This window comes from Trichoderma aggressivum (assembly GCF_033847375.1).
Source record: "Trichoderma aggressivum f. europaeum strain CBS 100526 chromosome Unknown scaffold_003, whole genome shotgun sequence".
Lineage (NCBI taxonomy): Eukaryota > Fungi > Ascomycota > Sordariomycetes > Hypocreales > Hypocreaceae > Trichoderma > Trichoderma aggressivum.
Window position 1 is genome coordinate 1,048,930 of NW_026946369.1, and position 25,487 is coordinate 1,074,416.

The 25,487-nt window shown below is 53.6% G+C and overlaps 7 protein-coding genes across 7 annotated transcripts; 2 read left to right on the plus strand and 5 right to left on the minus strand.

Annotated features, from left to right (window-relative positions):
* Positions 1-152: 152 nt before the first annotated feature.
* Positions 153-2,183, minus strand: Triagg1_1439 (uncharacterized protein; the record flags this gene model as incomplete). Its single annotated transcript, XM_062895509.1, has 1 exon — positions 153-2,183. The coding sequence occupies one exon, from the start codon at positions 2,181-2,183 to the stop codon at positions 153-155; it is 2,031 nt and encodes a 676-aa protein (XP_062759778.1).
* A 515-nt stretch (positions 2,184-2,698) lies between these two features.
* Positions 2,699-4,394, minus strand: Triagg1_1440 (uncharacterized protein; the record flags this gene model as incomplete). Its single annotated transcript, XM_062895511.1, has 5 exons — positions 2,699-2,798; positions 2,872-2,978; positions 3,032-3,403; positions 3,510-4,149; positions 4,222-4,394. The coding sequence occupies 5 exons, from the start codon at positions 4,392-4,394 to the stop codon at positions 2,699-2,701; spliced, it is 1,392 nt and encodes a 463-aa protein (XP_062759779.1).
* Positions 4,395-9,744: 5,350 nt separating this feature from the next.
* Positions 9,745-10,083, plus strand: Triagg1_1441 (uncharacterized protein; the record flags this gene model as incomplete). Its single annotated transcript, XM_062895512.1, has 1 exon — positions 9,745-10,083. One exon carries the CDS (start codon positions 9,745-9,747, stop codon positions 10,081-10,083), a length of 339 nt encoding a protein of 112 aa, XP_062759780.1.
* Positions 10,084-11,894: 1,811 nt separating this feature from the next.
* Positions 11,895-13,046, plus strand: Triagg1_1442 (uncharacterized protein; the record flags this gene model as incomplete). The annotated part of the gene is made up of 5 exons (XM_062895513.1): positions 11,895-11,967; positions 12,030-12,142; positions 12,261-12,548; positions 12,648-12,797; positions 12,900-13,046. 5 exons carry the CDS (start codon positions 11,895-11,897, stop codon positions 13,044-13,046), a joined length of 771 nt encoding a protein of 256 aa, XP_062759781.1.
* A 188-nt stretch (positions 13,047-13,234) lies between these two features.
* On the minus strand, positions 13,235-16,839 carry Triagg1_1443 (uncharacterized protein; the record flags this gene model as incomplete). Its single annotated transcript, XM_062895514.1, has 2 exons — positions 13,235-15,000; positions 15,066-16,839. The coding sequence occupies 2 exons, from the start codon at positions 16,837-16,839 to the stop codon at positions 13,235-13,237; spliced, it is 3,540 nt and encodes a 1,179-aa protein (XP_062759782.1).
* Positions 16,840-17,946: 1,107 nt separating this feature from the next.
* On the minus strand, positions 17,947-21,018 carry Triagg1_1444 (uncharacterized protein; the record flags this gene model as incomplete). The annotated part of the gene is made up of 5 exons (XM_062895515.1): positions 17,947-20,103; positions 20,160-20,516; positions 20,590-20,690; positions 20,752-20,791; positions 20,881-21,018. 5 exons carry the CDS (start codon positions 21,016-21,018, stop codon positions 17,947-17,949), a joined length of 2,793 nt encoding a protein of 930 aa, XP_062759783.1.
* A 3,885-nt stretch (positions 21,019-24,903) lies between these two features.
* On the minus strand, positions 24,904-25,431 carry Triagg1_1445 (uncharacterized protein; the record flags this gene model as incomplete). The annotated part of the gene is made up of 1 exon (XM_062895516.1): positions 24,904-25,431. The coding sequence occupies one exon, from the start codon at positions 25,429-25,431 to the stop codon at positions 24,904-24,906; it is 528 nt and encodes a 175-aa protein (XP_062759784.1).
* Between the last annotated feature and the right edge of the window lie 56 nt (positions 25,432-25,487).

Genomic DNA, 25,487 nt, shown 5'->3' on the forward strand with positions numbered 1-25,487 from the left:
ATCACTTATCATTTCAGCTTTTTTACAATATGAATCACAAGTATTAGTTATTAGAGCGTGCTGTTCAACGCTGTGCTGTACCAACTCCAGCTATCCCAATCCGCTAATCTCCCAAACAAAACACAGCCCAAGAACCACTTACACCATCAACATCACCTCACAATCCACATCCCTCCATTCCCATACGCCTTATCCTGCATCACACCAACCTCAGACCTCATTCCCGCCCAATGCAGCGGTATCTTATCCACCTGCGCCACCACCTTGCCCGTCGTATCATCCAGCCTGTCCCCAAGACTTCGACTGCTCTTCACACTCTTCATCATCGCCACTGTATCGTGCGGACCCCAAGCCGCGCGGCCTAAGCTGGCAAGAGTGTTCATAATGTCTTGAGAATGTTCTCCTGCGAGATGCTCTGGCGGGGTATGAGGGTTGGCGGCTGGATGGAGGAAGCCCATGAGCAAGACTTTGACTTTGGCGTCAACAAAGTGCATCTCTTCAAAGTCGTGGATGATGTGTACCATGACGTTGTTCTTCATGGCGACAGAAGGCGGTGCGTGTCGAGACGGCGCTATTGTCACGACAGCTTCGAGCCAGTCGGTGGGCAACATGTCGTTCAATCCTCCACTGGCGTCGTCGTTGCTGGTCTTGGGGGGCTGTATGCATGCCCAAGCGGCGAATACACCTCCCATACGAACCTTGACCTGATCAGACACGCCACTCAGGTTGGCCGTCGGGATACCCAGTTCTGCAATCGACCTCCCCGTCCCTCGAACGACTTTTCCGTCGAATTTCACGGGAAATGGTGCCTCGGGACCGCTTTCTGAACCAACCATGTGAATCACCGGCACATTCACCATCAGAGGATCATATCTTTCTTGTTGATCCCTCTGCCGTCGCCAAGAATCCTGCACAGCATCTCCCATGCCGGTTATTTGATAACTCTGATAGGCCATCGTGCCGGCCTTCTTCACCGTAGAATTCGTCACGATGCTTCCCACCGAGCTGTTCACCACTGCGTTGGCCGCCCCGATATACTTGCTCGCCATAACCTGTCCCACCGTACTGGCAACCTTGACGCCCATCTCCAAAGGCATCGTGCTCAGACTCGCGCCTCTCACGACGCTCACATCAGCAGACGTACTCGCCACGCGAAACACGGGACTCCCGCACAGAACCTTCTTGCCGGCTTCCGCGCCCCCGCAGAGAACGAGGCGAAAGTAACCATCCGACGCGGTGGCGGGAATGCGCACAATGTGAGTTTCTCGCGGGACGTGCTTCTTTTGGCGCCCCGACGCCTTTTTGGCGAACCGCTTGACATCTCGTTGCAGGCTGCGCTCGTCTGCCTCGGACGTGTCGCTCACGTTGGCGCGACGGGCAGGCGTGACGTTGATCCAGGATGAGGTTGTGCCGGCCAACGCCTTGATGGCCATGCCCATGTTGCCAGAGTATCCCTTTTGCTGCATCCAAAGGGTCCGCGTAGGGGGGAGAGGCTCATCCGAGAGGATTGTGATGGAGACTGAAGTAGAAGGACCGGAATACCATATCAATGCGCGAGTGTGCCGAATGATGGAGTAATGGCGCGTAGACTCTGAAGGATGGGAAATGAGGCCCGAGGCAAAATACTGAGCTTCTCCAAACGCCGACTTCCAGATTGAATCCTGCTGCTTCGTTTCCACGGGCATAGTGACCGCCTGCTGCGGATGCGGCGAGAAGCCAGGTGAAGACGGAGACGGAGCCCCGGTAGAGAGCCCAGAGGAGCTCTGAGCGCGCCGAAGAGGCAGTTCCGGCGGTGGAGATGGCGAGAGACCGCCTGGAGACGGTGAGAGGCCCGGATAAGGCGGCGGGGGAGGCAGATCCTCGTACGGCATCATGCTCACGGGAGCAGGGAGCGCCTCGGTGCTGATCTCCGGAAGACGAGCCGTGGTGGCGGATCGCGACACGGAGAGAGGCGGAGGAGGAGTGGGAGAAGAGGGCTCGTGCTTGAGATTGGCGGCTGATTTGCTTGGTCTCAGCTGTTGACTGCTTGAAACTGCTCCAGCCGGCGATGCAACTGATGGCCATGGCGATTCGTCCATGTACATGTCGTAAATGTCTGCTTGGTGGTCATACCCAGGCGCTGGGACGGGCCGCCGCCGCACCGGGACGGGCTTGCGCACGTATCCCATGCCAGGAGACGCCATTGATATGATAACCTTGGATAGGGGCAATTTAAGAAACGAAAGGGAGCCGATCAATTATCCCTGTCTGCCGGCTATGAAATAAACTCATGGGCAATGCATCACGTCTTATTTCGGCGTTGGGCATCGGACGCCCGGCCAGGATAGGGTATATACGATAATGGCTCTTCCGGGAAATGGGGTCGTCAAAGGGGTCCAGTTTCTTTGTCCGGACTCGCTGGGGAATTTGTCCGGCTGAGAGTCTGAGAGGCCTTTGACCGGGGGCGCGGAAAAAGTTTACACAGTGTGTCGTGAAGCAAAAGCCATCAATGGTGGCCTCGTATTGGTACGCGTAAGCAGGTTCGCACCTCTTCAGCGCTTTGTGTAATCTCGTATACAAGAGTTAGTGTGCACAGAGCGAGATTGATATCATCATGTGGTCATTTCTCTTTCATTTCTTTTTTCTTTTCGTCTTTTGTCTTTGGTCTTTGTTCACATTTTGACGCTATGGAAAAAATGGCTTGCTTTGTTTGCGTCCGCTAGCTAGCCGCCATGAGGGCCTCCAACTGAGCCGGCTCCTTGATTGCGGTGGTGAGGTTTTCGTAGCCCGTCTCGGTGACGAGAATGTTGTCCTCGATACTGTAGCCACGTCAGCATGTTATTCTGATAGTAAACCATGGTAGATGGATGGAAATGGAGATTGATGGCTTACCGAACACCGCCCACGTCCCAGTACTTGGCAAGCACATCGGCGTCAATGTACTTGCTGTGCTCGGGGTTCTCCAAGTAGGGATCGATGATGAACTTGCAAAAGTAGACCTGCAGCCGTGTGAGATTTAGATGCATCATATGAAATCTCATGAAATACTTACACCCGGCTCAACAGTCACAACGCCACCAGCGGGGACCTGGCCTCGCAGGCGCAGGTTCTGGAAGATGACATCGGGGTCCTGGCGGTTGTGGTTACCGCCGGTGTCGTGGGTGTCCATGCCCAGGTAGTGTCCAAGGCCGTGGGGGAAGAAGGCCTGGCTGGTTCTGGCCTTGAAGATCTCGTCCTTGTCGCCCTTGAGGATGCCGATGGCCAACAGGCCGTCAATGGCAATCTTGTGGGCCAGGATGTGGGCATCTTCCCAGTGCACGCCGGCCTTGAGGATAGCCATGGTCTCCTTTTGCATCTTGAGGACGATGTCGTAAATCTCACGGCCCTCTTTGGTGAACTTGCCGTTGAGGGGGAAAGTTCTTGTCTGCGGTCACTGTCAGTCTCGCAGTCACATCAAAGCCGAGTTACCTCGTGATTTTCTAGTCGGTAGAAAGGGAAAAGAAGAAGAAAGCGAAAGGTAGGCAACTTACAATATCAGCAGCGTAATTGTCCCACTCGGCACCGGCATCAATCAGCAGGTTCTGCTTTCCAGCCAACGGAGCAACGTTGGTGATGTAGTGAAGAGTCGCCGCAGCCGTGCCGCTGGCAACAATGGGCGTGTATGCCATGTTCTTGGCGCCGTGGGCAACGCATCGCTCCAAGAAGACAGCCTCAAGCTCCCTCTCGTTGGACGCCTTGTTTGCCTTTTCAACAACGGCCTTGTGGGCCAAGCTGGAGACGTGGTTGGCCTTGCGGATCATGGCCACCTCGAACTCGTCCTTGACGACCCGAGAGAGTTCAATGGCCTCCTTGAGGAGAGCAAAGTCCTTGTTCTCGAATCCGATAAAGGTGATGTGATCCGAGACCTGGCCGTTGATGGCGTAGATTGTAGAGGTGGAGTTTGTGCTCGAAATGTGAGCCAGCGTGGCGTTGACCTCGGTGGTGTACTTGACCTCGTCGACGTCGTACAGCTCGAGGGCCTCGTCGATGGTGGTTGGGAGGCCGGACCAGATGACATCGCGAGGGTCGATCGGGGGGATGAAGAGGGTCGACTTGGCGGACTGGATGTCGTAGGTGAAGTAGCAGTCGGGCAGGTTGCAGCCGGTGAGGTAGTAGAAGTAGCGACGCTGGCTGTGGAATCAGGCCAAGTTAGCACATCATCACATACGCGGCTAAGCATACACAGAGCTGCATCGTCCATACCGGAAGGGCTCGGGAGAGTCATTGTCCTCGAGGAGCTTGGTCATGCGGCCCTCGAGATAGAGAACGCCGTTGGCCTTGGGATCCTTGTTGCGGATCTGGTCGACGACGCGGCTGGCGTGCGCCTTGCCCGGGTACTTGCCCTTGAGCACGGCTTCGAAATCTTCGGCGACCATCTTTGCGTGGAATCGATGCGACGAGTGGGAGAAGCAGCGACGACGAGCGTGTCGAGGGAGAGGAGCAAAAGTTGATGGCAGAGATCGGGATTGGCGATGATTTGGACCAAGTTTATGGTGGGGGATTACGCGGGGCAGTCTGGGTACATGTACAAGCGCTGATAGCAGAGTTGGCCGATGGACAGGACGCAACGCTACGAAACCGGACATGGAGCAAGGCGGATAAGGAGATGGTGCAAGTAGTATGCAATCAATGGATGTCCAGGTATGTTGACATTACATTACAATCCGTAGACTTGCGTCTTTGTCCGGAGGGGGAGGGGCTTGTGAAAAGTTCCATCATGAGGCCTTCGATGTCGGGGTACTTTTTTTGGAGGATCTCGGCCTTGGACTCCGTTTTGCCGAGTGTAGGTTAGGTACAAGTCCGTCCGAGTAAGTGCACTCATCAGGTAATGTACCTACCTAGTACATGAGCCATAGCTCCCGGAGCTGCAGCGGCAGTGGCGCTTTTGATGTCAAGGTCATGGTCATATATTACAAGAACCGAGTAAAAATACAATAGAGATTGCCGTATACGGCAATAAGATGCACTTGACACATCAGACGAGTAGCAGCTGAACCAACGAATTCACCTCCAAGTGGTAAAGGAACACATTCGAACAAGAGCCTTGTAAGAGTCCCCTGTGCCGCGGCAGCTCTCCAGCGCTGTAAAAATTGAGTTGACGGCAAACGAACGCACGGGCGGCGAACCGCTGGAGAACCCCCGAGTTAGTGGACTCCACCCCGCTGGAACTGCTCAACTCGTCGGTCTCCACAGCGGCTGCCAGCGGCTCATCTGCCATTACGCTACCGTCCTCATATCGATGTCTGCACGGCTCGTATCTTATCAAAGCCAACTGAGACTTGAGCTGCAGGTCTCAGCCACGCAAAATCTGTACATACAGCATAGTATCTTTGCCAACTATTATGAATGATCGGTAGTCAGCATCACTCTACCCCTGCACGAACCTCACATTAGTGCATCAAAGATACAAGGATACCCGACGGCTAAGGGATTGGGGGTTACAGGCAGATCTACGGTATGGATGTCAGTGCGGTCACCGGCTGGGACCTTGGCGCACAGACACGGGGAACTTCAAAGTACCGGATACTTGGGACGGGCTGCTGAGACAGGGCGTCCTTGACGTGCCGTCCTTGGGCCAAGCCGTTCAGTCATTATGATAGTGGAATCTGGGAGGGTGTGGTTGCAACAGCATTGTACCTGGATACATCATGTATAAACTCATGTCACTTATCACTTCCATACAAAGTGTCCGTCTCCCTGCATCAAGCTTCAGTTGATCAACAATCATGTTGATATAGGTATTGATCCCTGTACCTTACTAAATGTACTAACCTGGTAACCAGATGCCTGGAGCGGATGAACCCGAGTGTGCGTGTACATGTACTTGTACGTACCTCTTTCTAGAGCGCTGAAAGGAAGGAAGGGATGGATGAGTAAGGAGCGAGGACTCGACTGCCTCCCATTCTCTATTCGACCTCACAGAATAATGCATCTATTACGAAAACTTCATCTTGACCATCTCGACGCAAAATCGTTCATCCCAAATACCCTCAAAGACCGCTGTACTACATACTTGTGCTGATCATTGCTGACACCCTGCTAGCTGCCGTACCTCGTGTGCAACCATGCCGACGTCTGTCCCGGGAAGCCGGGCCGTCAAAGCACTGGGAGATATTACTCAGCCGCATCACCAGCATCACATCTCCCGTCTCCCGCCTCTCTCCCTGCATAACAGGCGATCATCGCCATCTCGCAGAAAAAAGCCTCTTCGGTCGTGTCTCTCGTATACGAGTAGCGCCTCCATGCTACAGCGCCGTGCCGCCCTTGACGATCCTCTCCGGTTTCCATTCATCCCCATGGCAGTCTCAGACTCACCGCAAATCCATCTTGACCAAAGCGTCTGAGTCCAGCTTCATCTCGCCAAGCCCTTTGCTTTTTCCACGGCTTCAGATTGCGGACGAGGGATCCAAATCGCTTCTGCCCTTCTCCACCTGCATGTGTGAAACAGAATCTACCATCTCCGCGGAACCAGCTCAGTGCTGTCTGCTGAAGCATCACGGCTCGATATGATGAGACAAACTTCAATAGTGTTCAATCTGCAGGTCCAAGACACTGGCTTTTGCCGTGCTCACCGTCATCTCTCTAAGCGCCGTGACCGGCCACCTGATGGCGAAGCAATGTCCGCGCCGCCATGCTGCCTGGAAATTGCTCAAGACAAAGAGAGCCACGCGCGTCACAAGACCTCAATAGTCCATATCATGTCTTAGGACGCCTGGTGAACGCACAAGTGCACATCCGCGAGCCATCCGCGAGCACACGCTCGCTAGGACATGCATGGGCGCTCTGCTCTGTGAGCGGAAGACGGTTCGGATGAGCGAGCGGACGCCTTGGCCGATCACACGGCACTGCGTCTAATTAGACACCCAGAAAAGCAAATGGCGTTCATGTGACGGGACAGAACTAGTATCAGGATGGCATCTGCCACACCTCGCGGTGCCGTCCCTGCGCCCAGACCGTCGGCCGATCGTGTGCCTACACCCGGTACATGGGACTTAGTGTAGGACCCCGACAGCCTGGGCTCCTCAAGCAGATCACGTAGGCTTGGCCGAGATGGAAGAGTGGAAATCTGGTTCTACTGTTCAACAGACACGTTTAGCTTCCGAAACGTGGTCGCGTGTAAGGGACAATGGCGGGAGCGTGCCGTCTTTGTTCGCTGTCTTTGCCTTGCGGACGGATAGCTGCCCGTCGGCTTTTGACATTTCGGTAGCCCGTGGGCTCACTGGATACTGAGAAAATGAGTGCCGAGAAGATGGATACCGGGGAAAAGGGTACCAATCGATCTGGTACGCCGTACCCTTGCAACGGAGGGACACCTGATCTGTTAATTTGCGCCACACGTCACACAGATCCCCTTGCTGCTCTGGAGTCCCCCCCCCCCCCTATCCGTCAGAGACAACTTTAAGCGAGAGTATTAGAGGGCAAGAGAGGGAGAAGAAGCAAGAGAGAAAGAGGATACGGGAGAAAGAGAGAGTGTATAGACTTGAAACTTTGGGAAGTGTGGCATTTATGTATGTGCTAGATACGTGAGATTCCTGGTACCCCCAGGAGAAGCCACCAGATGACGCCTTTGAGGGCTCATCTTTCTGGGCTTTATCTCCACCCTATCATCACCTGGACGGATCCATCTGTGATCATACAAGGCCATCGGGAGATGAGCGGATCCTAATTGCCCAGGCATCTGCCAATTGGGAGGCCAGAACCATCATGGCTGGCACACAAGACACAGTTTCACAGAGACATTGCCACGTTTTGTCATGGTTTTATGCATATACCTATGTTGGTAATTTTGACCGTCGATCTCGTCGACAACCAATCATCTCGAGTACAGACACGGTTGGACGACCTCTTTTGTCCAAGAACAAAGACATGGCTAAACGCCGAGCCTGGCGGCTGAGACATTTCTTACGGACTACTAATTGCCCAAAGCCCCCGTTCTTGTCCAAGAGGTTTCCAAAGTCGATATTCTTAAGAGATGAGGCGAGCTGTTCTGGAATCGTTGCGCCAGGCCTTGCAATAATCGCAAAGAGTGAACAAGAAGCAGTCAGAGGAAGCCGAAAGGCCCCCCGAGCCCGCTCAGCGAACACATACGACCTGCTGAACAAGCAGACAAAGGACGATGGCACGCTCGAATACAAAGAGTAGTCTCTATTTCCGAGCTACTTCTAGTTGGAGAGTGTACATGACACTTTGTATACCGAGCGCTTGTCCGACAGTGAAGCGATGGCATACAGCGCCTTGATCCCAGCACGCCGGGACACGCCACCAAGGCATTCGGCCCTCTATCTTTCACTAATACGCCATGGCTCTGGTTGGTACATCCCGGAGCATTTCTGCCGCTTTTTTCTCTCTGGATGTGTTACCTCGCTTGCAAGAATGCTCCAATTCTGAGCAGAGGAACAAGAGAGAGAGAGAGAGAGAGAGAGAGAGAGAGAGAGAGAGAGAGAGAGAGAGAGAGAGAGAGGCCAAAGATGGCTCACCACCAGCGTGAAGCATATTTCTTGTTCCCTCATTGCTTTTCTCGCCTAATCTATTTGGCTACGCCGCTGCCAATCTGCTCAGTCTATGCCGCCGGGGAATTACCAAGCCGGGGGACCAGGGAGTGTGGCGGACCGGCCGCGTCTTAGTCCGAGATCCCCCATCCCCGGCCCCTGTCCACACCTCCGGACTGAGGGCCTGAGGCCGACCAAGTTTCCAAGCTCTGCCGCCCATCAGACCAAGATATGGGGCTAGCTTCATCTTGGGCAAAGCCCCCGCCAGATTGTTTTGCACGCCCCCTCCCCTGCACCGAGAACCGGGAACCAAGTTAGTGCTTTCAGCCTCATCCAGGGACTGGTCAGCTCTCGAACCAGGCAGATATCTCTCACTAACACGGCTTTCTGAGAGCTGTCGGTCACTGGAGGAAGAAATTATGAGTACCACTCTGCGCCCCGGAGAGCAAAGACAAAGCTGGAGAGCATAAGCGAGCCAAACAGGATGTGAACACATATGCGAACCAAGAGCATGCTCTGGTGTAAGGGGGTACGATGGTCGCTCGGGGAAAGATAGTGTGGAGGAGCACTGACACCACCACCACCACTCTGGATGCCTGTCACGTTTCCGTCCAGTGTACTTGATATACCTGCTGACATCTGTCTTGACGTGCTTGTCGAGAGCAACCCAGTCTCTGAGACTGCATCCGATTCGTTGATACGGGGAGATGAGCGGCCGCCGCACTTGCAAGCCGATATCCATATCCACCCCCAGTCGGCGCCTTTTGCGATGGCTCCAGTAGACGGACAGAGACAAGCCGGAGCACCACCTGATGTCACTTGTACTCGGGGAGCAGCCCGTGTATTACATGTGCCTGTGAGATGCTCGCGGCTTGCTTTTTCTCATGGCTACAAAGGTTGAACGCTTGGTTGAACACCTGGTTGAACACCCGGATGAACAACGGCCTTGTCCAAAAACAGAAGCCTTTGTCTCTGGATCAGACTTTGGCTTTGGCAAGCCACTACTGTGACGAGATGAAAGAGCGATCCACAAGTTGAACACACTTTGAACACACAAACTGCTTTTGTTAGGGGGAAAACAGATATATAATGAGGCCCTTTCTCGCTCATCTCGTCGAGTATCCAACCTCCAAAGCAACACACATCCACTGCTCTCCTCTACCTGAACTATCACCATCTTCACCATTTTCACCTACTTCTCTATCAATCTCTCGCCTTATAAACCATCTTCGCAGCAATGGCAGTCACTCAAGCCATGCCCAACCCCGCTGTTCAGGCCCGAGTTGGCCAAGTGCTGCCTCTCATTAGAGTCCAGCATGTGGATAACAATCCGGCTGTCAATTACTTTGCAACCCCGGTGCTTGTAAGCGATACCGGCGCTGTGGTTGATGCCCTCCAGGCAACCAGAGCTGTAACGGGCAGGCCAATCAACGGGGGCTTCATCCAATACACCTTTACCGATCTGGTCATCTTAGCCCCCGGCACCTACTACCTTCGCGCAGATGTGTACGAGTTGATTGGGGGCGCCGGTCTTGTGGCACAGATCAACTCGATCCCAATTGTGGTGACCAACTAGATGCAGCATCAGGTAAGGCCGACTATCATGAAGAGGGACTCCGAGGAGAGGTGCTAATTCTTTCTCTTGCTACGCTATAGCACTGCATCTATCGGAGTGACTCAATTGGGAGTCCCGACGCTGGAAATTGTTTGGCAGGTACCATCTAGTACCAGGGAAATATTGTTGTTTCATATTCATGGCATGGTGGTCTTGGGACAAGTACCCGTGAGAGCCCTCTGCCTCTAACAGCGGAGTGTTGGGCTCTAGGGGAATAAAAAGCATGGCAATGCATAGGGGACTGATGGGTTATACCACTTCAGCACAAGGGCTGTGGGAAGGGAAAATGGCCCTGTCTCAGGTGGTTTAGATAGATAACATGGTTCACACTGCTACACAGCACTCTATTATTTTCCCGTCCCCAAACGAAACTGACAGGCCCGGCCCTGTCAGGCCCTGTGACTGTGACCCAGCATGAGCCCTCTCCGTTCCCCCGGGACCGCTGTGACAGGCAACCTCGGACGCCTCAGCTTTGGGATCTGATCTATCAGACGGGCCAAATCTGGGCTGTGCACATGAACCTTGTCCATACCAAGGAACGAGGCGCGGGTTGACGAGCATCCGTGCAGCCAAAAATCCAGCCACCAGGGTAGTGGTGCCCGCACTTTATTTCGAGGCAGATCATGCCCGTACACCATACACTACCCCATGTAAATTGAAACCGGGGAATGAACCGACTCCCAGCCGTGTTGTGAGAAACAAAGAAAAAAAAGAAAAGAAAAATGCGGTCACTTGTACGCGCCTCGTAGAGAGAGCTAGGTTGTTTTTGGTAACACGATTGGCGGTCACGGTCAAGCAAACAAGCAAGCATGGACAGACGCTGCTGCTGCTGCTGCTAGGGAGCTTCTTACAAGAGAGAGAGGAATGTCTTGTGGGAAGACTGGAGAGATACAGTGTTGGGGTGTTTATTGGGTTCGCTTGAGGTGAGGTGGGCATTTGGGAAAGACGTAAGGGGGGTGGGATGGAAGATACAAGCAGTGTGGGCAAGAACAAGAAAAGAAAGAAGCACGATTGAACAAGGGAAGAGGGTTGTCTCGCCTTAGCTGAAGCTGAATTACAAAAAAAAAACCAAGATGTCTCGAGATTTGCGGATGGGCAAGCCACAAGAGCCCCCCCCCCCGAGTGTGTTCAAATCGGACGAGAGAAACAGGGGGGGGAAGCGGCCGAAATTCATCGGAGTCGACTGTGGTTGGCTGGAAATACGGTTGACGTAGAGAGGAAAGGGATGAGCTTTTGTGCAATATTTGATTTGGGGTGGCCTTTTTTTTGTGTATGCTGTGTAACGGACGGTGGAGATTGGGGGGGAGGGGTGTTAGTTTTTCCAAGGGGGAGGGTTTTTTATGAGTTGTGAGATGAGATTCGGGGCGGTGCGAGATGTGGTTTCGATCTTGACAAGATGGAATGCTAGCTTGGATCGCCGGGATTTTTGGGGAAAAAGTTTGGGGGGTTGCACGAGAGATTTTGATGGATGGTTGAGTTTGAGGGAGTGCGTGTAAGAGAACGAGACAGGGAGAAAGACGCCATCGTGTACAGTGTGAGAGATTGCTGATTTGGTGAGTTTGCACTGTGGTATGCACGCCTGAGATCAGAGTGGAGTCACGTGTCTCACAGGAATGGCCGGGTCTCCACAACTCGGCAGCCTCTTTTGTCTCTTGGAGTTGCTTTTTGGGACGAGACGGATGGGAAGAGAAGAAGGAAGCGATCAGCGAAAAGAAGAGACAAGCAGAAACTGAAGAAACCAGGATAGAGAGAGAGAGAGAGAGAGAGAAAAGATGGTGTATTACTTTTCCTCCAGTGTCGTGGAGCCGGCGGGCTTCATTTACGTGGGCAAGGACAAGTTTGAGAGTGAGTTTGTGCTTGTTCCTTGTCACTGTGAATGAAGATGCCTGACGCTGCTTCTTGTTTAGACGAGGATCTCATCAAGTATGGCTGGGAGGAAGATGTCTGGTATGAGACCGGGTCCCCTTTCCCTCCTCTTTTACCACTGGCTGACACCCTCTGTGCTCTCCCTCTATCCAGGGTATGTGCGATGAACCCCTACCACTATCAACTTCAACAGATGCTCAAACACAACAGCTGAGAGACCATCTGTTCAACCCAAAAGAAGAAATAAATACTCACATCACATGTTCCGCCAGTTTCACGTCGACAAGCTCTCCAGCGCCCACATCTACCTGCGCATGCAACCCGGCCAGACATGGGACAACCTGCCCGACGAGCTGGTCATGGACCTGGCACAGCTCACAAAGGCAAACTCAATAGAAGGTTCGTTTCCACGCTCCTCAGTCTTGCCCATTCCATCGAATCTCGTGAAGCAGTGCTCATCATCTTCTCTCTCACTCACAGGCAATAAAAAAGACAACATCACCGTCATCTACACGCCCTGGTCAAACCTCAAAAAGGACGGCAGCATGGACGTCGGCCAAGTCTCCTTTCACGACCAACGAAAAGCAAGACAAGCTCTCCCCCGATACAAACCTTCGCAAGAAGAAAAAAACACTCACATCTAACCCATGAGCAAACAGGTCAAGCGCATCCTCGTCCCCCACCGCGAAAACCCCATCGTCAACCGCCTCAACAAGACAAAAGTCGAAAAGAAGCCCGACCTCAAGGCCGAGCGAGACGACGTGCTCAAGGAGCTGCGCAAGAGAGACCAGGCCGCCCAGCTGATCAAGGTACGCAACGTAACACGCGGCATATTCTGAACCAGGCAGCAGCTTTTGCTGCATTATTGCTGGATGGTGTGAATGCTTTCTGGCTGACTTGTATTGGGACAGAAAAAAGAAGAGCAGCGACAGGCACAAGAATGGAAGGAAAAGAAGTGGCAAAAGGACCATGCCTACGACGACTTGTTCACCGACGAGAACATGGCTGCGTCGAGTAACCAGGATCGAGCGCAAGACTGGGAAGACGACTTCATGTAGATGCATTGCATTGTTACAGACCACCAATCCTTGAAGCCATCATGGCAATAAAAAAAATAGAAGGAAGAAGAAAAGAAAACCATTTCCATAACTGACTGTTCCTGTAAAAGTAGGGTATACAAAGACTCATAGCATTACCAAAGTCGTCTTTAAAATCCAAGCCCAGTATATATCCAACACCCGTCTACCTACACGTTGCAGTCAACCCTTCGATTGCCAATCTTCATCCCCTCCATCTGCCTTGTAATCCCCGGCAGCTCAGCAACCTCCAGGATAATCGGACTTGATGAGGTCACCGGCGTCGCGATTCTCTTTGGGCTCGATGGCTCGCCCACCAGGGCTGGAGGCATGTCGTATTCCTCCTCTTCTTCTTCTTCGTCTTCTTCCCCCAAAGCATCATCGTCATCCTCTGCCAATCGTCGCGTCTTGTCAAGCTCCTCGGCATCGTGGAGCATCACCACGGGCTCACCACCTGGCAGTCGCACCTCGGTCGCTTCCAGGGTTTGCGCAATGTCCAGGAGCAAAACATCCATCGGGCAGATATACGCAACGTGTTTACGCGGGCTCCAGGCAAGTACGTGTCCGCAGAGCTGCCCTTGATGCCGATCGACAATCCAAGCCCCGCTGTCTCCCGGTATGCCCAGAGGAATGGACGGCTTCGCAGAAGGGCCCGACGCCGGCGACGGAGTGCTGGCAATTTGGTACGTATGACTTGGTGACTGGCGTCCGTAAATCTTGACACTCGTCAGGGCCGGAAGAATCTGTCCCGTTTGCGTCCCGCTCGTCCGTGCAACACACTGAACCTCGAGACCCGGAAGAGAAGCCCATGGTGCCACCGTAGTCGGTCGGAGCATTGGCTGATTCTTTGTGTTTCTCTTACCCAGACTGCGACATCTTTGGGTCGCATCATCCGAAACCTTGGGAATATAATTGTCGTCTGGCAGGCGCCCGTCAGAAAACTCAAAGAGCGCCCAGTCGACCTCGTGGACCAAGCCATTGGCCTGCTTGCGGCGAATGCCACTCGAAGCGTACACTTCGCCCAAGCTGTAGGTATCGAGATGATCTTCGTCCTCAGTCTCAGCATAAGGATAAAATCCTTCCTCGACGTCGTCCAGGGCAGGCTGAGTGACGATGTAGCCATCGCCACATCCGGGCTCTATGCCGGGAATGTCACCAGGCTCATTGTACTCTTCGTCTTCCTCGTCTTCCTCATCATCATAGTCGCTGGTGAGGTCCGTCTCGGAATATGGCTCCGATTCTGTGTCGGACAGTTCGTAGGAAAAGTCCTCGCTGTCAAAGCTTCCAAAAGTCGACTCGGGGAGCCACTCCCGGCCGGCAATGGCGCTGCTGCGCAATGTATCGGGAGGACCAAAATCTCGATCCGGGTCATCGAGCATATGATGAACAGTCATTCCATACGTCTTGTCATCGACAATGACGAGGCCGCCAAAGCTCACAGGTGGCAGGTGACGATCCCCAATCCAAGCTCCGATGCTTGCGCCATTGTTTGGCCTCTCTTGGTACTCGGGGTTCACGGCTTCGACGTGGTCATCGTCGCTGTCGTGATTTCCACCAGACTTGCTCCCCCGTGCCATGGATCTCATGACTGCGCCCGCCTGTCTCCGCGACCGAATGACGCTACCGCGACAAACCTTGAGGCCAAACCCTGTAGAGTCGTCAAAGAGCTCACTCAGCTTCTTGTTCAAGATGGCACGGACTTTGCCAACAGATGTGCAGACGACCAAAACAGTAGGCCTGGTCTGGTGGGGGGTTGGGCCCACAGACTCAAGAGATATCTCGACCGACTCTGGGTGTTTGCGATAAAAGGTCTTGAGAGCAGTGTTGATCTGAGGCATGAGAATGGAGTTCCATTTCTCCACCACATCAGGAGGCAGGGGCACATGAGGGTATAATCGGACTTTGGTTTCGGGCTTGCTTTCTTTGATTTCGGGTTCTGTGTTTCTATTAGACGCTTTTGCCTCCCTGGCATTACAAGGGAAAATATTGCCAACAACGTACCAATTGTTTCAACCTTTTGCTCTTTAGTGTGAGTTGGTGTTGGGGTTGGCGGTAGAGGCGGCTTCTTGGTAGGGGCCACAGGCACGGTCATTGACTTTTGATCTTTAACGTCTTTGGAAGGCCCAGCCGTAGTCAGGGTAGGGGCTTCAACGGGAGATGACTCCTGGCCCAGCCTTTCCTCGAACCCGCTGACGCCATCTAGAATGCAGCAGGCTTCCAAGAATCGAGTGACGCGCATCTGAACGGCCGAAAGCAGTGACTCGCCTTTGGCCACGCCGGAGAGCTCTTCATCCACAACCTTCCAACAGGCTTGGACGGCCTTCATGTACAACGTACCACATCTAATGGCCAGCGTCTCTAGAGCGGATTCAGGGACAGTCGTGGGCGCCGCCCCAGGCGCGAGGTCTTCTAGCTTCGTCCACAATCCAATAGACAGCAAGATCATCGCCAAGGAATAGACTTCCAAGACTCTCTCGTCAGTGGACTGGGGAAGAGGCGACACCCGCGCAGCCCGAGGGTCAAGAGGATGCCGCCATATAATGCTTTCGGGCGAAAGCTCCTCAATGAAGACGTCAAACGACGACAGCACAGGACGGCGAATATCAACAAGGCCCTTCTCATCGCCAGGGCCTGCAGCAGTAGCTCTGCTGAATGAAATGTTGACATCAGAGAGGTTGCCATGAGTAATTCCTCTAGCGTGCAGGTCAAACACGGTATTTGTGAGGTTGTATGCAAATCGAAACTTGGCCTCCAGGGGGGGCTCCGAGCCGCCACGAGCAAGAAGATCGCTCAGAGTGGGCAGGCTATACTGAGGGTTTTGGCTCACTTTATTGGAAGCGAGAGTGTTGAACGAAGGAGGAAAGAGGTATACCAAGCCCAGTCGAGAATTTTCCAAGTCTTCAAAGTAACCGAGCAGACGAGGCAGACCAGTCCAAGAGCCAGGCGCTCTCTGGGGATCTTTTTGAAGACCGGCCGACAACTTTTCGAAACGGGCCATCGGGGGCATGATGCCCGTGGTCGAATAGATGGGATCAAAGTTGGCATACTCAAGCAGGAGAGGGGCCCAAGGTTGTCGAGTGGCACCCTGGGTCGTAAGCTCGGAATAGGCCGTCTTGCTCATGTAGACAACGTTTCGACAAGACTCGGATATTGTGCTAAGTCCATCTTGCATGGGTTGCAAGTGCGTCAAGCTCCTGGGGTCGATTTGCTGAGGAGTCTGCATCCGTGTTGACTCAAATGGTCTAAAGTCACCCTCAGCGGCGGCCGACTTGTGAGCCGGCTTGGTCAGTTGCGGGTTCAAGGCCTCAGACGAACGCATTCGCGACAAGTCGTAGAGAGTATCGATGGAAGCAGTGAGATCACGGATGAGATCCTCGAACCGGCCCTTGTCCCACTGGACCAATGGCGCTTTTCGATCTGGCGATGGGCGAACGCCCTCAACAACCCGCTTGTAGCTTAGCCATAGGGGTTCAGCTTCAGCAAGAATGTCCTTGATGGTGGACATGATACTGCCAACGACCTCACTCAGGCCGGCCTTGGAGAGAGACTCATCGATCTCGGCAGACTGGTTGGGATCTGACCACTCCAGTCCCCAGCTGACAAAGCGGTCCTTTTGGATGCGCAGTTTGCGATAGAGGGCCTTGATCTCGGGATCGTCCTCATGCCGGGCAGGCTCCTTGACAAAGTCGCTGGATTTCTTGGTGTCATTGTAAAGACGGCTCAAGCGACGCTGAAAGGGCAGCTGAAAGCCGACCATTGGCCGAATTCGCTCCATCCTTTTGCTAGATGAGGTATGGGGAAAGGCTGAATGCTGCTTTCTCCCCTATCGCTGCCTATATATTGGAGATTTGCTGTTGCCTGAAGGGGACCCCGTTTGATAAAGGTGAGCGCTTGCTGCTATCAGGCGCTGGGGGCGGCACCCGGTTGGATCGGGGATACTCAAAGCGGATCTAAGCTGGAATCTCGCCTGACCTGGACGCTGCAGCTGCAGGGCGGATTCGAGTCGAGTCTGCGACGCTTGATTCAAGCGCGGTGCATCGCAGCGCTTAGCAGCGTCGCAAAGATTCCCAAGAGCAGGCCCGTGGCGAGCAATTCGTCAATCGGACAACGGGGGGTCAGCTGAACCTTATGCAGGCACCTGTTCGATAACTCGTACACCCTCAACAAGGGGGGCAAACCCGGTGCAACGGTAGGTGGTGAGCGCAGAAAAGAAGAAAAAAAAGTGAGAAGCAACTCGCAGCTCCTCAGAACGGAATGCCAACGCGGCCTCGAGGAGAGTCGGATCAGGCAAACGAATTGTCGAGACAGACTCGGGCCAGACAAGACAAAGACTCAGAACGGATTCATCAGCGGGCTAATGCGATGCGCGATCCCCGGAGCAACGTTCGTTGTCGACTCGAAACTCGCTGCCTTGCGGTGGCACAGACAACAGACTGTCCTATCAACTCGTCCATCCCGTCGGCTTTTCTCCCCGCAGCGCTGGACCGGTGGGGGGTTTGCAGGTAACCCAGAACGACAACCAGCGAATCCCATCGAGCCAGAATCCTGCTGCCTGGTGCCGTTGGTGGGCGACGGCGTGATGCTGATTGGAGGGCGAGATGAGACTGGGGCCGATCTTTGGAGGTTCGGCTGGTGAGAATTCGGAGAAGCTGGGAATGGGGGATTGGGGTTGGCACGTGATAGCTCACATGACGTTTCACACGACTCTCCTCCTGCTGTTCTAGATATCACGACAGTCACGAAGTCATCATTCACAGCATCTACAGAAGGATTCTGATTCAAAGAAAAAAAGAAGAGAGAGTCATATACTATTATCGTTTTTGTTGTCTCTACCATATAGCTACATAATCATGTTTTCCTCCTCACTTCTTCTTTCCTCCATCTACGCATACTTGATCGTAAACGCAGGGGACTCGCTCACATCCCAATCCTCCTTCTTCTTCTCGTTGCCGAAAATACGCAGCGCGTGGAACACGGCCTTGTATGTTCCGGGAGGAGCAAACTTGTTGTCAGTCAGCTCGCCGCTCCACGAAAGAGGAGTCGGGCCACGGCTCGCCCACAGAACGGGTGCTCCGGCGGGCTGGCCAATGGACGTGGTATCGAGGAACTTGGTCGTCTTGATCTTGGTGTTCTTGGGAGGAGCCGACAAGAGCACAAGGTCAACACGGATGAGTCGGGAACCAAAAGCTGGGCTGACAACAAGGGAGGGAAGCACGTCGGTGGACTGAGCATTGCCCGGGGCAGGGATGGTGAAGACGGTGCCGTTCTCGACGGGGTTCAAGTTCTCGTCGGTGGACTTGGCGATCCAAGAATCCTCAGCGAACAGGACTTGCTGCTTGTGGAGGGAACCAGTCAGGCCCTGGTACGGGACGGAGAGGGCGGAACCGTCTGTGCCGTTGACTGTGATGAAGCCGGACCACAGGCCAAGGCGCTTGGCGTCAACGCCCTTGGGGGGAGTAGGGATAACATCAATGGTGATGGACTTTCCAGCGGGAAGCGTCACTTGCTGCAGTGCAAGCTTGACAGAGGCGTGAGCCGCAATGGCGTCGTTGGGGAAAGGAGCCGGGTAGGGGCTGTCGCCTGACAGAGTGTAGAATGTGTTGGTGGGGACGTGGTTGAGCTTGTAGGTGACCCTCTGCTTGCTGGTGTTCTTGAGGGTGATTTTCCTCTTGTGGACAAAGTGGTCAGTGTCGTTGAAGGTCAAGCTGGACGGAGACAGAAGAGTGGTGGCGAAGGCGGCGTCGTAGGCCTGGATGAGACCACCGCCCTGCTGAGCGACGGGAGCGAGGAAGTCGTAGAATTGAGTGCCGTCGTTGAAAAGCTGGGGGTTGGCAGTCGTTGCCAGCAGATTCTCAATCAGGACAGGGTCAAAGGTTCCGCGAGCCTGGGCAACCAGAGCAACAGCAGCAGCAGTCAAGGGGCAGGCCATCGATGTGCCGGAAAGGGTGGCATATCCTCCCAGAGCGACGGGCCAGGTGGACAGGATGTTGCCGCCAGGAGAGCTGATTTGAGGCTTGACATCCACCTCCCAGGTAGGTCCCCAAGATGTGTATGTGCTGAGGGCACCGCCAGTCGCCTTGTTGTCGGCGAATTGGATCTGCTTGGTCGCACTATCCGGGTCAACCATGGACAAGGTAACAGTCTTTCCGGCCTTGATGGCGGCAATCCAAGCCGCACCAGTCGAGTCCTGAACCATGCCGGCGGCGGCAATCTGAGTCACACTGCCGACGTCGACGGACAGGGCACCAGCAACGGTGTTGTAGTAGAGGAGGTACTTGGCGCCCTTTGCAGCGACATTCTGAGCCTTCTGGACAAAGGTGCAGGTACCGCGACGAACAAGGACGATGTAGTTGGAGAGGTCAGGGGTGCTATCGGGGAGAGGCGAGCAGGCATCATCCGGGATTGTGGTGTCGAGAGTCACGGCGTAGAGAGGCTTGTTGACTCCCTTCCAGGCCTGGGCGGAAGAGACATAACCAAATTGCTGAGCATCACCGTTGTCGACCTTGTAGCTGGAGGAGGAGAAGACGGTTGGGATGTTCTTGTTGTCAACAGACGCAACAGCGAGAACCTTCTTTCCGTTGGCCGCCGTGCTGGCGAAGAACAGACCGTGGTCACCATCGTTACCGGCAGAGACGGTGCAAGGAACACCAGCGTCGACGATGCGGCTGACGGCAACGGCCCAAGGCTCTTCGGCCCAGCCAGAGGGACCTCCAATGGAGGCAGTGATGATCTGAGCACCGTCTTCAAATGCCTTGTTGTATGCAGCAATCAAAACATCGTTACCAGCCTGGCCCTCGCAGCCAAAGACTCGGTAAGCACCAAGAGTGACGTCGGGAGCGCCACCGGTGAAGCCGTAGGGGTTCTCCTGGGCGGCAATGATACCGGCGACGTGAGAGCCGTGGCCGGCGCAGTCCTTGGGATCATTGTCGGGCACAGGAGCGTTGAAACCGCTGTAGTTGTCACCGACCAAGTCAGTACCGAATGATACCAGACAGCCGGCGCCAAAGCAGCCGCCAAGAGCAGGGTGAGTGTAGTCAATCTATCATCTTTGTGAGTCAATGTCTAACAAAGGGAGGGTAGTGGGTTTCTACTCACGCCTGTGTCAATGACGGCAATCTTGACGCCCTTGCCTGTAAACCCCTTGGCCCGCAGCTTGTCAATCTGGGTCATCTGCTGAGGAGGAAAGTTGCCTGGATCAGTCGGGCTGACATCTCTGGCCTGGATAGCGGGAGATGTGCTGCCAGCAACCCACTCGACCTTTGGGTTGGGGGCCTGGATGAGGGTGACGGGCCACATGTTCTTCACCGCGGGCAGTTGGGCCATCTTCTGCGCCTTGCTCTCATGGTTGGAGAGATCCTTGAGTTGGACTGAGACACCCTTGAACAGCTTGTAGTTGAACTTGATGCGAGTTGAGCCCTCGTCGTTGAGCTGTTTGTAAAAAGCGGCCGTGTCCTATTGGAGTCCCGTCAGCATTTGCCACCGCGGTAGGCAACATGCCCAGTGCCAACGGCTGAGCGAGACTCACCTGATCATTCTCAAACTCGAAGATGTAGGCGCCGGGGACGACTTTCGACGTCTGGCCGGAGCCACGGGCAATGACCCCGGAGAAGGTCGCCAGCAGCGACACTAATAGAGCTAAGCGCACCATCTTCAACTTTCCACTTGTTCGACTATGGAAAGGGTTTACAATGGCGCAGCGCTTGCGGGACGATGAGGAGAGACAATGGCTAGGTGCGCCAGAACCAGAAAGCTGCTCTCTGCCTCTTCAACCCATCGTCTAAGGGTGAAGGGGATGTCTCCGGGTATAAGTACTCACTCCCTCGACGCCAGACCGCGGCCCTGCAGCTCGAGCTGCCAAGCACGGCTTGATCCAAAAGCACCTCTCGGGACCCTGGAGGACGGGGTTTTCGCCGCCACGACGACTTAGAACGCCCATCCAGGACGCGCTTCTCATGCGGCGGCGGGCAAGACATGAACAACGGCTGGGACCCCTTGCCGCCGTGGCGCCAGGGGTTCACCGCCGGCTTCCCCCCATGCTAGCCTCATGATGGCGGTAGTATTTTTGTGCGACTTGCATCCGCCCAGATCTCTCTCTTGCCTGGGCAGCTTCCGAGGTCAGAAATTGAAGCACGCGATGAGGTTCTATGCGGGGTCAGCTTCCAAGAGAGGAGCGGCAGACGTTTAGATCTCCAATCGCCACTACCATTTTCACCTACCTCTTTGGGACAGTCGGCCGTTGGCGAACCAGCCTCATGTCAGGGCTCGAGCCACAGCGACTGAGGCGGAGCAAAAACGGCACCGGCCGATGTGGAACGTTTGCAATGAGATGGCCGACTATCGCTCTTCGGGAGCGTTCATCAGTGCTTGCAATGGAACTAGGAGTTATACCTCTTTATCGAAGCGGCCTATGGGAAAGATAGACACCCGTGACGCTGGGAAATTGTACGACGGGCCACAAGGACGCAGTATATTTGGGTGGCCGCAGATGGGTGGCGTTCCTTACACGCGATCACCCGGGACAGTGTCTCTTTACTTGCATTGTGTTGGTGATGCACACCAAATTACCACAACACGGCTCTCCACCGCGCCCCTTCCTCTACACGGTGGACGAGATGTCAAATTGGCCTGGCCCGCCTAGGTAGCATCTGGCGGTCGGCATGCTCCGGTGAGGCATGTTGACAAGTGGGGGATGGACATGAACGTGCTCATGGAACAATTTCAGCAAAGCCTCGGTCGAGTAGCACGGCATTGTTGACCTAGGTATGATTCTATGCGGATGCCAACACTGGACGGCGAGCTGCAAGAACCCGCAGGCCACTCGCTGTATTGCGCCGCCGGCCTACGGCAAAAGGGCTCCGCTGCTTGGGAAAGCGGCTGTCGGCTGACATGCAGGTCAAGCTCGAGGTAAGCTTGATTATTAGCTATGATTGCCGACGAGAACTGGCTCCGCACTCGGTACGGAGCATCTATTCTATCGTCTTCGTTGCACCACCGCCCCTGTAAGCTACGCAAAGGCCTCCTCGCCGACGAAACGCAACGCAAGGACAGACGAAGAATTTCGAATCGTGTCCTGCCTTGTTCTCGCCCGAGTCTGTAGAACGAGCTCTCGTGTCATGTAGGAAGAATCTCAACGAAGAAACATCTGGACTCCGATACAAACACGACTGCAATTGGATGTCGCGAGCCCACGCGAAGATAGCCTGACGACTATCTGGATGACAGCTGCGAAGCACGCAACAATTCTTACGAAAGTGCAAGGGTCTAACCAGAACATCCTCCCCGCCGGCTTGGCGAAGATATCAGTTGGCTTCACCACACAATCCTCAAACCCCTGCCAGGACAAAGTCTCCTTATCAAGCACCTCCTCTGTCGTGGGCTAGTTCCAAGGACTATTGCGGACTTTTGTATCTGCTCTTGGCTCGTTCGGTAAGGTAGGAAAAACAAACGTCCCAGTCGGTACTAAACTGGGGCTGGCGACCATCAGCAGGACCTTTTTTAACCTTGCCGCGACGCCAAGATAGCGCTGTCTTAATATTATGGGGCGTGTCCTGGAATCGGAGGCCATCGAGGCTAATTGCTTCGTCGAGAGCAAGATTGCATGTGCCGGATGAATCATGTATAATTCCGACTATGCCCCGAGATGGTCCTTGATTGTGCTAGACGAATCATCATCGCAAGAGTGAATATGAATGAATGAATCGCTCCACAGAGTATCACAGCGTTGAGCACAGAGACAGACGAGACGACATGACGATCGGCGGGTTTGCAGCGATCCCATAGACTCCCACCAATAGCAATTCCACAATCAAACTCGGGTCAGGCCAAGGTTTCCCCGTCTTGAATCATCCTTGCAGGAAGGCCGCCGGCCAAGACCGTCAACCACCAGTTACATTGCTCTCGTCGCGGCCCTCTGGCCCGAGATGGCACTTGTTTGGAGTCCACGATGCAGCTGAAGACATAATAAATAGCCAATGTCCTGAAGCCGGAGCCATTCGCCACTTCAGCACAATGCAATGGCCAATCTCTCTGGCCATGCCCATCGCTCACGACACGCTACCCCGGATTCGGCATTGGCAAAAAAGTTCCCCTGCTAGTCTTGGATTCAAATGAATTCCCACCAAGGCACTTTCGACTGGGGTGGGCCGTTTTGGCGTGCCAAGAGGAGCGACAAAGATTCCATGCTTTGGCTGAGATGATGATGATGGTCGGATGCTTTTCTTGGCTAATCTAATCAAACGCCATTTTACGGGAGCAAGATTTTTGCTTTAGTATGAATCAATTGAGAAGCTGTGTGCTCATGACGAGCTTTCCATTCTGGTGGCGCATTGTCGTCGTGTTTGAGTCCTCCCAATTGACATTTTGAAAAGGCCGATGTTCAACTACAGGAGAGATGCGCGTGGAAGTCTCCCTTTCGTTGATGGAAACACCCACGAGCTAATAGTTTGAAGTACCATTCACTGCTGTTCAATTGACGTTACCGCGCTGATTCGATGCAGTCACTATTAACAGTTATGCCAGAAACGAACTCTCGCCTTCAGGGTAAATGCCAGAGGCTAATACCGGGCGACATGCGAAGTCGCCAACAACCACCGAACCTTGAACGCGAATTTCCACGTCGTGGTTTATTCAGCGCCTCGACTATATATATCTACATCCCACGATTTTGAAGTAGAAAGGGCTTTTTAATAATAACATTGTCCCTCTGGTGGCTCTGGTGGCTCTGCCTCTGCTTTTGATCCATCGCACTTCGATCTTCTCACAAGATCACCAACATGGCTGATCAAATGTCGAATCCACGCGTATCTTGGCTGTTTCTGCTACCGCAAATGTGAATAATGCTCCAAAACGGGGGTTTCGATTATCCTACAGGCGAATAGAAGACGATCCTAGAGAGCAGGTCACAGACAGTCTGCCTATGCTGCCATCTCTCGAGAATGGCAAGCTCGAAGGTCGGAGTTTTACATACATTCCATAATTTACATCAATTAGATACCGAGTATTCTCGCAGTGTCATGACAGGAAGCCGCCAGAAGTTTGTGAAATACAACTGGTTGTGCTAGAGCTCCCAGAAAGGGGGCGAAAAGGGAGCATCTCCCAAGGACGTCAGGACAAGCAATATGCTCTTTCCGAATGCTGTTTGGAACCTACTTTTTTATCTTATGTGATTAGAGTCAGAAAGGCGACATTCAATCGGATCTTGATGCCTATTCTTCAAGTGGTGCAGGCCACCGGTTCCAGGAACATAAGAACCGAATCAATCACAACCTAGAAACTGTCTTTAAAGACATCAAACCGGGTAAAAAGAGATCCGATTCTTAGGGTCGGAGACATCGGAGACGAGTTGATCTACTTAGGAGTGCCATCAGGCTCAGGTCGTTGAGCATCCTGAAGCACTGGGCTTCGATATGCGCGGATCATTGGCACACAAACTGAAAAGCGTACCCGCCATATTTCGCCATCAATTTTGGCAATTCTATTCTCAAGCTCTCGTGGAACATTATCCGACAGCTTATCAACCCACCTCACAAGCCGTGGGATTTTACTCGCGAGGGTGTTTTCACCGTAGCCTGGCTTACACACTCTCTTCACCAATGTCAGGGATTGGCGGGCAAGGCAATCCCGATCTCGTTGACCATTGTAGTCCTTGTAGCTGCAATTGCAATCTTGAAGAGCCATTACAATGAAGTGAGAAGTGCATTGTTCAATCTTGGACGATAGACTATGGCTCACACTTCAACGCCGGTTTCTCACACTTCTTATGTCAATAAAAGAAACTGTAAAACAATTGTCGCTCGTATACATTTAGGAATTTAATTCAAGTTCTGATACATATCCTCCATCACCAGTGCTTCTCGGAAATGTCGACGGTATTCACATCAACGCCATCCTTGAACCATCTATCCGCATCGCTAATCTTCACGTCATTCCCACTCATCTGGCGCTTCCTCATCAACCCATTCTCGGCAAAAGTCCAGTCCTCAAGCCCATACGTGCGCCACCACTGGCCTGCCTCATCATGCCACTCGTACCAGAACTGCACGGCGATCTTGTTGTCTGTAAAAGCGAAGAGCTCCTTGCGAAGTCGGTAGCCATCTTCCTTGCTCCATTTATCGGTCAAGAACTTTTGAATCTCGTCGCGACCTTGTAGAAATGTGCCGCGGTTGCGCCAGATTGAGTCGGGCGTGTATGCCATTTTGACACCATCTGGGTTCCTGCAGGTTTTTGGTAAGTAGTTGCGATTGAGAGAAGTGAAAGGGATAGGATGTGCGAACCTGGTGTTCCAGGCATCTTGAGCGGCCTTAACTTTGATCTGAGCCGTCTCCAGCGTGAATGGCGGGTACGGAGCTCGTCCTTCTTGTGCAGCCATTGTGATTGTTGTGAGGTTGGATATGATAAGAGAGAGACGGTACGAGTGATTGGAGT